The 13841-nt window shown below is 45.1% G+C and overlaps 1 protein-coding gene across 1 annotated transcript in view; it reads right to left on the bottom strand.

Moving 5' to 3' along the window:
• Window positions 1-13841, bottom strand: part of SEC23IP (SEC23 interacting protein) — a 374919-nt gene that overhangs the window by 332490 nt on the left and 28588 nt on the right. The window contains exon 4 of the mRNA XM_078643931.1: window positions 8591-8784. Within this exon, the coding sequence (XP_078500057.1) occupies window positions 8591-8784 (194 nt within the window). The remainder of the gene's footprint in view (window positions 1-8590; window positions 8785-13841) is intronic.

Genomic DNA, 13841 nt, shown 5'->3' with positions numbered 1-13841 from the left:
TTCATCCTTGGGTCTTCAGATTTTGTGCAAAGCTTGTATATTTTCACTGTTCATAGTTTTTCGCTTCATAGTCATTTGCCCTTTTTGTTTTTCATTTTGAGAGAAAGAGGATAATGTAGTATCCTCAGGTTGCATATATGTTCTTGTACTCCTCTTCATCTAGCTGTCAGCCCAGTGTGAGTGTTCTGGTTAGAATCTTAGTGTGAGTGGAATGTTGGATGCATGAGAGTTGTCAGTTAAGGATGGGCTGAGCAGCTAGGAGGCTGCTCCTGATGTGGCTATTGATATCTACATCTAAAGAACGAATAAACGTCTTCTACATGTACCTGATCTGGTCTACAGCGTCTACTTATGTCACCTCAACATGTGGGACCAGCCCACTACAGAAACCCCTGCACATGAAGCCCCTGAGCCTTGATACGCTGAACAGACGGTGTCCCTATGACCCTTAAAAGCTCAACTTACCTATGCTGTAGCTGTTGACCTCGTGCAGGATCCAATGCGATGCCTGCAGCTTGTTTATCCAACAGAGTTTCTCCACTGAAAAACATTGGGCGCCCAACCCTGTATTTGAATCCTGCACCAGCCCGCCCAAGTGCCGCTGGTGGTGTATGTTTGGTGCGCCTTGTGGCCACCCCCCTGTGCTTACTTTAACCCCCAAAGCTTGGCTCCTGCAACCGGTTCATCTACTTGAAAGCATCATTGCTCCAAGCGTCCCCAGTCTCTGTTGAAATGTATTGGGCCTGAATTTGACCTCTGCAACCGGACGCCCCTGTGCCGCTGGTCGTACAGACTTTGTACTTGCCTGAACCTTGCCCTCTGCTGATCCTAAACCTCGAAATTTGGAACTGTAAGTTGGGTACTCAACCGTGTAACCGCATATTTTTTTCCTCCATAGATTAACATTGAACAGTCGACTTTTAAAAGTATATTTCCTGAAAAATGAATGTACTTACCTTTTTCCGAAGATCTTGGTCTTAAAATAAAACTCAATCAATACTATATTCGTTTTTTACGAAGAAAACCATAAAAGGCAAACTAACACAGTTAAAAGAATCTCCACCTGACGGATAAATCAACAGTGCAATATGACCCTCATTGGCCTGTATGTGCAGACAATGGTAATCGAGCACGATGTCAGAAGTTGAGGAGTCTAAAATGTGTGTGGACATCGACGGACACCATTAGAATACAGCTTGAGCCTACGGCAACCCTTTAAAAGCTAAGAACATGCAATACTGAATCGCTTGAAAGCTGTTGTAAAAAGATAAAGGCAGGTCTAACCGGCCCAAAACCTGCTTTTTTAAGAATAGGAATAATAAAAGACTTTCTAGGTGCCTTGTAAAAGCTACAAAACATTAAAAAGCGCATCATGTCCTGTGGAGATTTTACATCCCAACCACAAGGTGGGAGGCACTGCCCTCTATGTGCACCGTGGGGTTGGCCCAAAAGATAGTGAAAGAGGTACAATCAAAATCTTGTCAATACAAAACAGGTAAGTACAGGCGCCCAGATGTCCAGGTTTGAAATATAGAGATCTGGGGGAACCCCATCAGGGCCAGGGGCCTTGTTTTTAGACAATCCTATTATACCTGCTCTCACTTCCTGTACTAAAACTCAAACAAAGTTTATTTTTCTAAAATTGGTGTCGATCTCCTTTTTGAGTCTTGTGTCATTTATTGATCAATATGTGTGCAATAAAAGCCTCTGTGTTAAACCTAAGGCTCCTCACTCCGCTCACACCATTACAAATAGGGCACTTTGGGTTTACAATGAGCCCTTTACACTTCTGTGGGAATCTCTGGACTCTGTGCACGAAATAGCCACCTAGTGGTATACCATATACAGTGCCAACTTCCTACAGGAAGATTGTCAGGTGCGTCGAAACGCTCACAGATTTCTGGTTTGTTTGTTTTCCATTCTTCATTCCACCTGATGTTGTTGTACTGTGAATTTTGGAAGTTTTATTCTGCCTTATGGATTTTTCTTCTTGGTCGTTTCCTTAGAGGGCACATTCCAGCTTCATGTTCCCTTCAATGGCTGGCAAGGCGGCATCCAGCGACTATCATCACAGCTTGAGACATAGTTCCATCCAGTCCAGACAATCTGCCTTGTGTCCAGCTCCTGAGAGTATGCAGATGATACTTTGTTTCACAGTAACCCACATGACCCTCTGCAGCAAAATGAGTTGACTAAGTTTGGTGAGGTGTCCAGCTTACGTATAAATCACGATAAAACATTGTTCTTCCCATTGGACAAGTTGATGTGGATGGCTCCTGACAGATATCCAGATGTGGGTCAGGAGCCACATTTGGTCATACAGGTTGCGCACACGCCCAAAAAACAATGTGAATATAATGTAAGCAGGTTTAACAAGAACTTCAGAAATCAATTGTCGTTTAGAACACTCTTCTCCGGACTGTCATAGCCCGAAATGTTCTAGCAAAAATGATGCTTCTGTGTATCACTTACAGAATACCTTACGTACACTTCCACTTTCCATATTTAAAGAAATAGGATACTCAACTGTCTTCTCTGGCATGGGCAGGAAAACGATCTAGGATGAAATTGGATGTCCTCAGCTCGATGCTACAGAAGGAGGCATTGGACTCTCAGATTTAGAGCATTACTACATGGCAGCATAGCAGCAGAATGTTAAGCTGTGGTGCAAAACTAAGGTTAATTGTGGGAAAAAGGTTGCGTATGGGCTACAAGCAAGAGGAATCACGGCCAGTCTGGTTAATGAAGAGCAGGGATGTTCTTGCGCACTGACCTTTTGTTGTCAAACACACAATTACTGTGTGGGACGTGGTTGCCTAGGGAGATTTAGAGCATTCCCCAGGTCTTAAGTGATCTGGTGGTTACCCGACATATGCACATTTGCTTCCAGATAAGTTGTTGAGTGTGTCTGAGGAGGCAAGAACTTAGGGGAGGCTGCCAGATTCCTAAAATGAGTAGGGTAAATGCTACTTACCAGTATGCATCTGTTCTTGGCATGTAGAGCTGCAGATTTTCACACTGAGCATTAGATCACCACCTGGTGTTGGGCTCGGATGATTGCATGTTGTTGTCGTCTTGGAAGAAGTCTTTGTAGTCACGAGATGGGGGACTCCTCCCTTGGACGATAGTGCACATGGGCATCGACTCCATCCTTAGGATTGTTTTCGCCATGATGGGAAATGATGGAGTTAGTAGAGATAGAAAAAAGGGACGTCCATGTGTATATATCTAATTAAGATAGAACTGGAACAGATACAGGTCCCGGGGAGGCGGGTGGGCCTGTGAGAATCTGCAGCTCTACATGCCAAGAACAGATGCATACTGGTAAGTAGCATTTACCGTTCGAGGCATATGAGCTGCAGATCTCAACACTGAGCATGGACTATACAGCAGTGTTTCCCCTAGCGGTGGTCGCCTGTATCTGTTGCAGTACCTTGAAAGAGAGTTTTGAGGACAGCTTGGCATACTGCAGCTTGCTGCTTTGCTTGCACATCAACACAATAGTGTTTAGTGAAGATATGTATTGTAGACCATGTTGCTGCTTTACACATGTCTTCTAGAGGAATGTTCCCTAAGAAGGCCATAGAGGCTCCTAGTTTGCGTGTGGAGTGTGCTCTAGGAGGAAATGTTAATGTACGTTTTGTTTTTGATAGCATATTTGTATGCATTTTACAATCCACATAGCAATTCCAGCTTTAGAGATGGGGTTGCCTTTATGTGGTGGTGAGAAAGCTACAAACACTTGTTTTGTTTTTCGAAATGTTTTAGTCCTATCAATGTAATATAGGAGGGCTGGGTTTTGAAAAAACACTGGCAACTCTACTGATTGGTTTAGATGAAAAGGAGCAATGACTTTAGGAAAGAATTTTGGATTTGTTCTTAGAACCACTTTGTTACGGTGTAGTTGTAAAAATGGTTCTTGTTTAGTGAAAGCTTGAATTTCACCTACCCTCCTGAGAGAGATAATAGCAATAAAGAAAGCTGTTTTCCATGTGAGGAATTGCAGTTCGCATTGGTGTAAAGGTTCAAAAGGGGGTCCCATGAACCTAGTAAGAACAATGTTTAGGTTCCACTCTGGAGAGGGTGGTAACCTAGGAGGAATGATTATTTTCAATCCTTCAATAAATGCTTTAATCGCAGGTACCTTAAATAATGACAGATGTCTATTTTGTAGGTATGCAGCAATGGCTGCAAGATGAAGCCTTATAGATGAATATGCTAGACTACATCTTTGCAAGTGTAGAGGGTAGCAAATAATATTTTGGATAGAAGCACCCAGTGGATCAATTTGATTATTATTGCAGTAAATAGCAAATCTTTTTCATTTTGCTGCATAGCAGGCTTTAGTAGTAGGTCTTCTGGCTTCCTAAATGATATTCATACGGTCTGGTGGTAGGTTAAGGTAACCAAACTCTAAGACTTCAGGAGCCAGATCGCTAGATTCAGTTGATTTGGATCTGGATGTCGGGTGTCTCCATGGTTCTGTGTTAGCATGGATGGTATTAGACACAGTTTTTGGTGTGGAACTATTGAGAGTTCTAGCAGAGTTGTGAACCACGGTTGTCGTGCCCATGTGGGAGCTACTAGGATTATTTTGATAGACTGTTGTCTTAGCTTGTGTACCACTAGTGGTATTAGTGGGAGTGGCGGAAAAGCGTACGCAAATCTGCCTGACCAGTTCATACAAATCGCATTGCCCTTCAATAACGGGTGAGGAAACCTGGCGGTGAAGGTTGGGCATTTTCCGTTTTCGTGTGTGGCAAACAGATCTATGTCTGGATGACCCCACTTGTGAAAAAATGGTAGAAGAACTTTCTGATGTAGTTCCCATTTGTGAATCTGTTGTGTCTGCCGACTTTACAGATCTGCTATCGGATTGTGAACACCTGGAAGGTGTTCTGCTAGCAGATATATCTTTTGTGGAATGGCCCATCACCAAATGTTCTGTGCGAGCTGGGACAGATGCAGAGAGTGTCACCCCCACCCCCCGTTTTTTAATATAGTACATGGCGGTCATGTTGTCCGTCCGGATTAAGACCGTCTTGTTCTGTATATGTACTTGGAAGGACTTGAGTGCTAGGAATATTGCGAGCAACTCTAGGTGATTGATGTGGAGCATTTTTTGTTGTGTGGTCCATTTCCCTTGAGTTGTATGGTGTAGGAGATTGGCTCTCCATCCTGTTAGGGATGCATCTGTTGTAAGAACTATTTGTGGAACAGGCTCGAGGAACTGCCGGCCCCTGGACAAGTTTTTGGTGTTCCACCACTGCAGAGATCGATGTGTGCGGCTGTCTACCAACACCAGGTAAGTTGTCCTCGAGCCTGGTTCCACTGATGTGCTAGACATTCCTGCAATGGGCGCATTTGCAGTCTTGCATATGGAACAATAAAAATGCATGATGCCATCATGCCTATTAGTTGCATGAACACTCTGGCTGGGAGAGAGTGTTATGTTTGAAACTTCGTGACTAAGTCTTGGATGCTCTGTATCCTGGCTGGACTGGGATAAGCTAGAGCTGTAGCTGTGTTTATTGTAGCCCCTAGGTATTGATGCACATGAGAGGGCTGTAAATGTGACTTGGTGTAGTTGATTGTGAATCCCAAGTTGTGCAATGTTTGAATTGTTTCTAATGTGTGTTGGGCACACTGATTGAATGACTTGGCTTTTATAAGCCAATCGTCTAGATATAGGAAGACATGGATGTGTTGTCTTCTGAGGTGTGCTGCTACTACTGCTAGGCACTTTGTTAACACTCTTGGTGCAGTTGGGACTCCGAATGGAAGGACTTTGAACTGATAGTGTTGTCCTTCTAGCACAAACCTTAGATGTGAGAAGGATGTATGGGAATGTGGAAGTAGGCGTCCTTGAGATCTAGTGTAGTAAGGAAATCGTCTTGTTGCAACAATGGGAGCACTTGTTGTAAATTGATCATATGAAAATTATCTGAGTGTATATATAGATTGAGGGGCCTGAGGTCGAGAATTGGTCTCAGTGTCCAGTCTTTCTTGGGTATTAGGAAATACAGTGAGTAAACCCCTGTTCCTTGATGTTGTAATGGAACTATTTCTATTGCGTTTTTTAGAAGCAATGAGAGAACCTCTTGTTTGAGCAGCGTTAGATGTTCTGTAGACATTGGAGGCTGCCTAGGTGGTATATGTGGAGGGGTAGCTGTAAGTTCTAGGCAGTAGCCATACAGGATAATATGTCTTACCCACTTGTCTGTTGTGATGGAATTCCAGACAGGTAGGAACTGTGTTAGTCCGCCCCCTACAGGAGTGGAATGCTGTTGGGGAAGCAGAAGAAAGTCACGGTTTTGCGTTAGGGGAGGTTCTATTATTGTTATTTCCTCTACCTCTTCCCTTGTTGTCGTTGCCCCTATAGCCTCCTCTAAAATATACTCTATTGGAGGATGTTTGTGTGTTGGTTTTAAAGGAAGCTGAATAGTCTGCTCCAGCTTGTTTGGAGCCTCCTCTATAAAAGGAGCGACGAAAAGATCCTCTTGCTTGGGTGGACTGCAGAGCTCCCATAGATTTGGCTGTATCAGCGTCTTTCTTCATTTTCCCAAGTGCTGTGTCTACCCCTGGACTAAACAATTGTTGTTGGTTGAATGGCTGATTTAAGATAGATGTTTGCACTTCCTGTTTAAATCCTAAAATGCGTAGCCATGCATGTCGTCTAAGTAGGACACTAGTGTTTATTGCTCTCGATGCAGTATCTGCTACATCTAGTGCGCACTCGATAGGAGGCATTCGAGATTAGCTTCCCTTCCTGTATAAGGTCATTTGCCTGTGCTTTATATTGGTCAGGTAGATGTTGTAAAAGTGTTTCTAACTGATCATAGTGAGACCTGTCTTGCGAGGAGGGCCTGTGTGTTAGCTATGTGCCACGTATTACTAGCTTGGGCAGCTGTTCTCTTGCCTGAAGTGTCTATTATCGTTGACTCCTTATCAGGAGGGGGTGCTTTTCCTGATGTCTGTGAGTTTGCTCGTTTTCTAGCGTTTGAAACGACCAGGGAGTTTAAGGGTAGCTGTCCCTTAATGTAGGCAGGATCCCCAAGGAGTAGGCCTGTACTTTTTCTCTATTCTTGGATTTATGATCCTAGCTCATATAGGATCTTTAAACACTTCTGGGACATGCTTAATGACGCCTTTAATCATAGGTATATTTGAACTGACTTTTAGGGATTTTCAAAAGTGTCTAGCAAAAAATCTTCTTCTGCCTCATCTGAGTGCATTGTGACATTATGATAGATGGCAGACCTATTAAGTAAATATCCAAAACCTATATGGTCTTCTGGAGGAGATGGTTTGGACGGGTATGGATGAGGATCTTGGGTATCTGGTACATCCTGTGAGTTTGGGTACTCCCAGTCTGGTGTATCACTTGGGTAGGGAAAAGTCTCATCTGGGTCTCCCCCCTCCCCTATGGTATACTCATCCTCATTCTGAGGTGGTGTATGTGGAGGTGAAGAATGAGGGGGAGAATTTTGAGGTGAAAGGTTTGAAGGAAGAGGAGGTGAAGGAGAGGGTACAGGAGAAGAAGGGTGCATAGGTGATGTGGCAGAATCATTCTTCTTGACAGGCACTGGAGGTGTAGGTGCTGTATCTAATTTCCTCTTTCTGTGTGGCATAGTAGAGACATGTCCTGTTTGTGGATCAATGTAGATCCTTTTTTGCAAAGGATCAGGCTGAAAAAGCTCCTCTTCTTGAGGAACCTCTTTAGGCGCCGATTTTTTCGGTTCCTGGCATGGTTGTAGCTTGTCTTCAGCCGTAGGAGCTGGTATAGAGTCCTTTGGCGTAGTTTTAAGCACTTCTCTCACTGCACCATTTCTATCACTATACCCAGTCACAGGGTAACTCATACCTTGTCATCATTTCGTCTCACTTTTATGTTGTTAATCTTCCCCCTCCCTATGCTCCATCCTATGAGTGGCTTCGCTAGGATGTTTTGTAAGCAGACCCGATGATGAAGCATGTCACATACATTTGTGTGTGAGTGAGGGCAGTTTTCTAAAACACAATGTGTGCCACTGCATGCCCATCACCCTTTTTTCTTCTCTTCTCTCTACCCCTCTTGGTGTAATGAAGTACGAAGCCCCCCAGCACTCCTTCCCCTCATCCCCATATTGCATGGCGGAATAGAGGGTTCCTCTGCTCATTAAAAAAACAAATGCTGTGGAGGAAAAAAGTTAAATGTGTAAATGCAAATTTCGGCATCACTTACTGATACAAATTTTCCACTTGCTTACAAATCCGTACATTTTAGAAATATGGAGTATCCTTGGTACTATACAACTATCTTTGGCAGACAGGTGTACTCCTGGGATTCTTTTCAAATTGGAATAGGAGCAGATAATCTTAAAAATTGTCAACAGAGCTCTGAAGCAGATTCTGATAAGAAAGAAAGCTAGTGTTGCGTTGCATGGGAATAAGCAAAGTTACACCTTCCGACAGAGTATGGAAACTTGTGTTTATAGCTTCAGAAAGGTATGAAATGGAAGCCTACACTGGAAATCTAATCATATGTAAGGAACACACCTCTTTTCCCTGCACCCTAAAAGAACCAATCTGTTACTGAGCCAGTACATACCTCCAGTTTCTCGCTAAATTCCTCGGTGTAAGGAACAAACCGGCTGTCTGTGTCTCCCTTGTAAAACCATGTGCAGCGCCGCACTTCAGACTCTTCCTCATTCCAGTAAACAGCTTTTCTCGTCCTGTCATACAAATAGACGTCATAACGACCACCATCAGTGCTCAGTACCACACTCTCAGGGTCAGGCTGGACTGGAAACAAAAACACATATTATTGCATGTTCTCTCAAAATTGGGTTTAGTATGTATGTTAGCACTGACTACTCATTTTAGTGGTTACAATGTTTTACAGCACTCCTCAAATAAAGTAACAAAGTATAATGGCTGTAAAGCTTTCCATTTTTATGGACATTTCTCAATGTATCACAGAACTCACGAGACAGCCAAATGGTCCAATAAGCCACAGAATGTCCGTTCACACTGTCAAACGGCGCCTCCGAATGTTCGGTCACATTTTTCCCACAAAGATTACACAACAAATAGAAAAACAAGTGGTCCAGAGTAATCAGCCCGAAACAAACCCTTTTTAAGTCCTGTTATATGGACCCCTAATGATAGGCATTACTCACGCGGGTCTTATAAATCCCGCTCAACTAGAGAAGAGAACTGTCAGCATCACTACCAGCACCACTAAAATGTTTGCTCATATGGAGCTCAGATAAATACCACCCCACCCCTAAAACACACCCATCTGGAGCCCAGAGAGCTGTTATCATCCACATGCTGATCCATCGCCTGGTAGGACTTCCACAACATTCAGACACAAAGCTCTCAAGGGCGGACCCAGCTTACAAACTGTCAAGCCCAACCAATCTGCCACAAACCTGCTTGAGGACCAGCCTACGTGCCTTCAAGTCCTGCCACAAAGGATCTGCCCAAAGTTCTGATTATAGCTAGAACTAAGGAAACTAAACTGATACAATCACTTTGGATGAAAGATAGCTTGAATGCTGAGAAGCAGAGCTGAAGTCTTAGGTGATCATATCACTCTCTCTCTTTCGCTCTTCTCTCACATTACACTTCTAAAATATATCCACACCCTGAAAGACATGTTTATTAACAGTTCTACGAGGGCAATTTCCAAGTATCTGCAATGATCACTAATGGCTACAATTTATGTCCTAACAGATCATAATCCCAGGACACCTAAGAAGGGGGGTTACGGGAAGCAGACTAGTGAGCAGGAAAGCACCATGTAAATATTCAGAGCTACACTGAAACCAACTATAGCACAAACAAAAGGTATACACTGCAAATTCTCTTTGTTGTAACAATGCAAGCAAATTGAACAGCAACGAAAGGTCTACTAGCCACACTGCTGTGAACTGTTTACAATTGTTCCCAAACACACTTTCATATCTCATTTTGTTCTACTTTCATTTGCCTGACATTTATTTTAATCCTCTACACTCAAAGGAAAGGTAGCATACAATCTAAAATGAAATGTTAAACAAGCACTGGCAATACCCATAGGTCTGGCCTTAAAATAAAGTTGCATGGTAATGTGAAGCATTACAAGCAGATAGGATGGGGATGGATATGTATTTGTGGGGAAGCAAAGAACGATAGAATAATGTTGGTGTAGGTTAAAAGGTCAGGAAAAAGTTGCATTGTCACTCCAGACCAAAAAATCAATGTAGGTAACTGACTGCTTTCCTCCCATCTGAGCTGCTGCCAGAGAAAAATACTATAAATGATCTAGTTATGAAAGACGTTTAAGAGGGGGGCGCTAGAGAGCGTGCAGCAGTATGGCCGCATCTAAGTGAGGCTCCTGCTTCCTGGGATCTAAATCCGACATTTCCAAGCTGCGAGCACGGAGAAAGAGTGGTGAGGTCTTCCTCATCGTCCGGTGCAGACAGTGGTCTGATCGGACACTTACCAGGTGTGTGAGCGGCGTCAGCAATTGTGACCGCGCTGACCTCGGAAGTGGAGAGGTGCTGGGAGCCAGCAGACGTCTTCAGGAAACACCGGGCCTGCACACGAGACCACCAGGCCGCCCGGCCTGTATTCACTGGATATCGTGGCTTGGTGCCGGAGGATAGAGCCCGGTCTACAACGGCGCAAGTTGGACGCGGGAGGTAAGCGGAGGTGAGAGAACCCCCCCGAGAGTCAAGGGAACGAATCCGCTTATTTCCCGGCGAATTCTACTATCTACATCTTGGACCTGTCGGTAGACACTGGCCCATTCCCCCCCCCCCTTCATCGTGATCTTTGCATGCAATAAGAGGCCTGGGCACGTCGCTGCTGGGTCGGCTATAGAAGATCATTGTACAAGATTTGAGACAGCGATAATGAAGCATTAACTGCGTATCGTGCAGCGGACATACACAGGGACTGTGAGCCGAAGCAGTGCAGGGGCTGGTAAGAGAGACCAGGCGCGACGACCCCCCCCCCCCCCCCCCCGCTAGGAAACAGCACGCACGGAGCAGGCCCGCGGTAAGCGCACAAGAAACGGTTACAGACGGGTTGAAGTAGATGGTGCCACGAATGCCGGTGCTGTACACTCGATAGGTTAACTGTGGAGTGCCCTCCCAAGAGACCCCACGGAGCGTTCATAATGGGCCGACCCGACACCAAACAGCCTAAATGAACTTTGATGCGGGAAAAAAAGGAACTAACCAAGTGCAGGAGGATCAAGACCAGGAACCCTAGCGCCCAAACATCAGACATAAACAATATCCTGCAAGAGATCCGTCAAGGATTCGCAACGGTGGTGGACAAAGTGGAGCGGATGTCGTCCAGGATGGATGCCATGAGGATTGCATCACAGAGACGGAATGCCGCATATCTGAGGCCGATGACATCACTGCTCAACACGCGACACAACTTACAAGAATGGACACAATCCTGCGCACGACTGCAGCCAAGAATGAGGACTTGGAAGCGCGCAGTAGGCGCAATAACATTCGCGTTATAGGTACACCAGAATCGACGAACACTGGACATATGGAAGAATATATTGAGAAGCTGCTTTTGGCAGCTATTGGCCAGGATGCTTTTTCTTCGCAGTTCATAGTCGAAAGAGCGCACAGATCACTCAGACCAAGACCTGCACCCGGAACCCCACCGCGTCCCATCATCGCAAGATTGCTGAATTACTGAGGTAGGGATGTGGCCCTCAAGGCAGCAAGAAACAAGCAGTCGCTGACCTATGGAGGAAATACCTTCTGCATATACCCAGACTTTACACCTATGGTGCAGGAGGAGAAGCGAAAATTCTTGGATGTGAACAAGAAATTACAAGCCGCACAAATTGACTATGCACTACTGTACCCGGCGAAACTTAGAGTGACACACCAAGGGAAACAACATTTTTATACGAATCCACAGCAAGTCGAAGATTTCCTAAGATCGGAGAAGTGGGGGAATAGGGGAGGAGGTGGACAGGAGGCACAACAGCGATGAGACCGTGACGAAGATGAAGAACCTATGGAATAGTAGAACTGCCGAGTTGCATTTCGATCTTATAGATCAGACACTGGTGAACTATTGTATGTTGTTGCCTGAACTTGCTAACGAGAGGTGAGACCTTTCCAATTGCCTTATCTACATGTAAGTTGTTATATCCCAGGAGCCGCTCCCCCAAGCTACTAAAACATCACGGGAAGGCTTGAGGGGAGTGGAGGTCCTGCGTGTCTGTCTGGTTATGTCCCCCAATGGGTATTCCTCCAAGATGACTCATAGTACAGAGGATGGAGGGACACGGACGGAGTGGTTATTATTGAAGGGTGGTTGGGAAGGGGGGTGGGCGCAGGATTCTGGCAAGATTAGGTTGCTTCAGTGGGTGGGGGTGGGGGGGGAGTTTGATTGGATGGGTGGGCGAGTGGGGTTGGGGGGAACTGTTGTGGGGAGGTACACATGAACGTCATGCCTTTTGCTTGTTTATGCTTCAACGATAGTATTGGATTAAGTTTGAGGTGGCACAAGTTTATATGTTACATGGTAATTGACACTGTGTGCGCGATGCGAGAAGGTGTTGGGCACTTTCGGGTTAGGGTGACCTGCAGAGAGTTTCACTACTTTGAACCATGCAATCTGCGGCTGTAAGTGAGTTGAATATTATTACGTGGAATGTGAGGGGACTGTGGGATCCGCGAAAGAAACGCCAAGTATTATCTTATCTGTATAGACATCGGGTCCATGTGGCTCTCTTGCAAGAAACGCACTTTAAGCAGCAACTTAATAACCCCTTTGCTAGTAGGTGGGCGGAACACAGGGTATTCTCTTCCTATTCTTCGTATGCGAGAGGCACGGCGATTCTTATAAAAAAGGGCACGTGATGCACAAGGGAGGTATTGTGTGGTCTGGGGAAGACTGGGCCCCGATTCGATCACTTTGGCATGTTGTTACGGTCCGAATGTAGATGAATCTCAGTTCTATACAGAGTTATGGGCCCATATAGTAGACATAGGGTCCAACCACATATTGTGGGGGGGTGGGGATTTTAACGTTACACACAGCCCGGAAGTTGATTCACACCCTGCCCCCCATCATTATACTAAGGCACATGAGGTGTTACATAAAACACTCACGGAGTACAATTTGATTGATGCCTGGAGGCACTTCCATCCTACTGTAAGAGAAGGTACACATTTCACTGCACAAGCGGCGTCATGGGCGCAATTAGATTACATCTTTCTCTTGATTGGGCTATGCCCTGCGGTCTCTGGAGTGCAGCACTTGGCTAGAACCTACTCGGACCATGCGCCTGTACGGCGCACTTTGTCCTCTGAGGAGTTTGGTCTGCCGCGGTCTTGCTGACGATTACAAACTACTATGCTACTTCACACTATGTTTGAGGAGGAGCTCAGGGAGGAGGTGCAGGATTTCTTTGAGCGAAACAAGGTTACTGTTGACAGCGTTGAAACCATATGGGAGGCATTTAAAGTTACGTTGAGGGGGTTTTGTATAGCGAAAGGATCTGGTGTGCTTAAAGACATTTTGAATACTCTGCACTCACTCGAAGCTGAGCTCCGATCTCTGGAGGAGTCCCTTGCCCTCCGCCCAGATAAAGCTCTTCAATCAAAAATTAGGGAGAAACTTACGGAATATACGGAAAAGGCCTGTAGAGAATCCCAGTTTCGGGGGTGTTACTGGACAGCTTGCCGTTATGGCGAATGAGATAGACCGGGTAAGGCACTAGCGGCAACGATTAGAACGGCATAGTGCTCTAATGTGGTGCTAGAAATAGAGGGGTTAGATGGGTTGCTGTACAGAGACACTACAAACATACTAAATGCCTTCACAGC

The sequence above is a fragment of the Lissotriton helveticus genome, chromosome 5_1 (assembly GCF_964261635.1).
Source record: "Lissotriton helveticus chromosome 5_1, aLisHel1.1, whole genome shotgun sequence".
Classification (NCBI taxonomy): Eukaryota; Metazoa; Chordata; class Amphibia; order Caudata; family Salamandridae; genus Lissotriton; species Lissotriton helveticus.
Note: the sequence above shows the minus strand (reverse complement) of the source record. Positions and strands in the feature narration are given on the sequence as shown.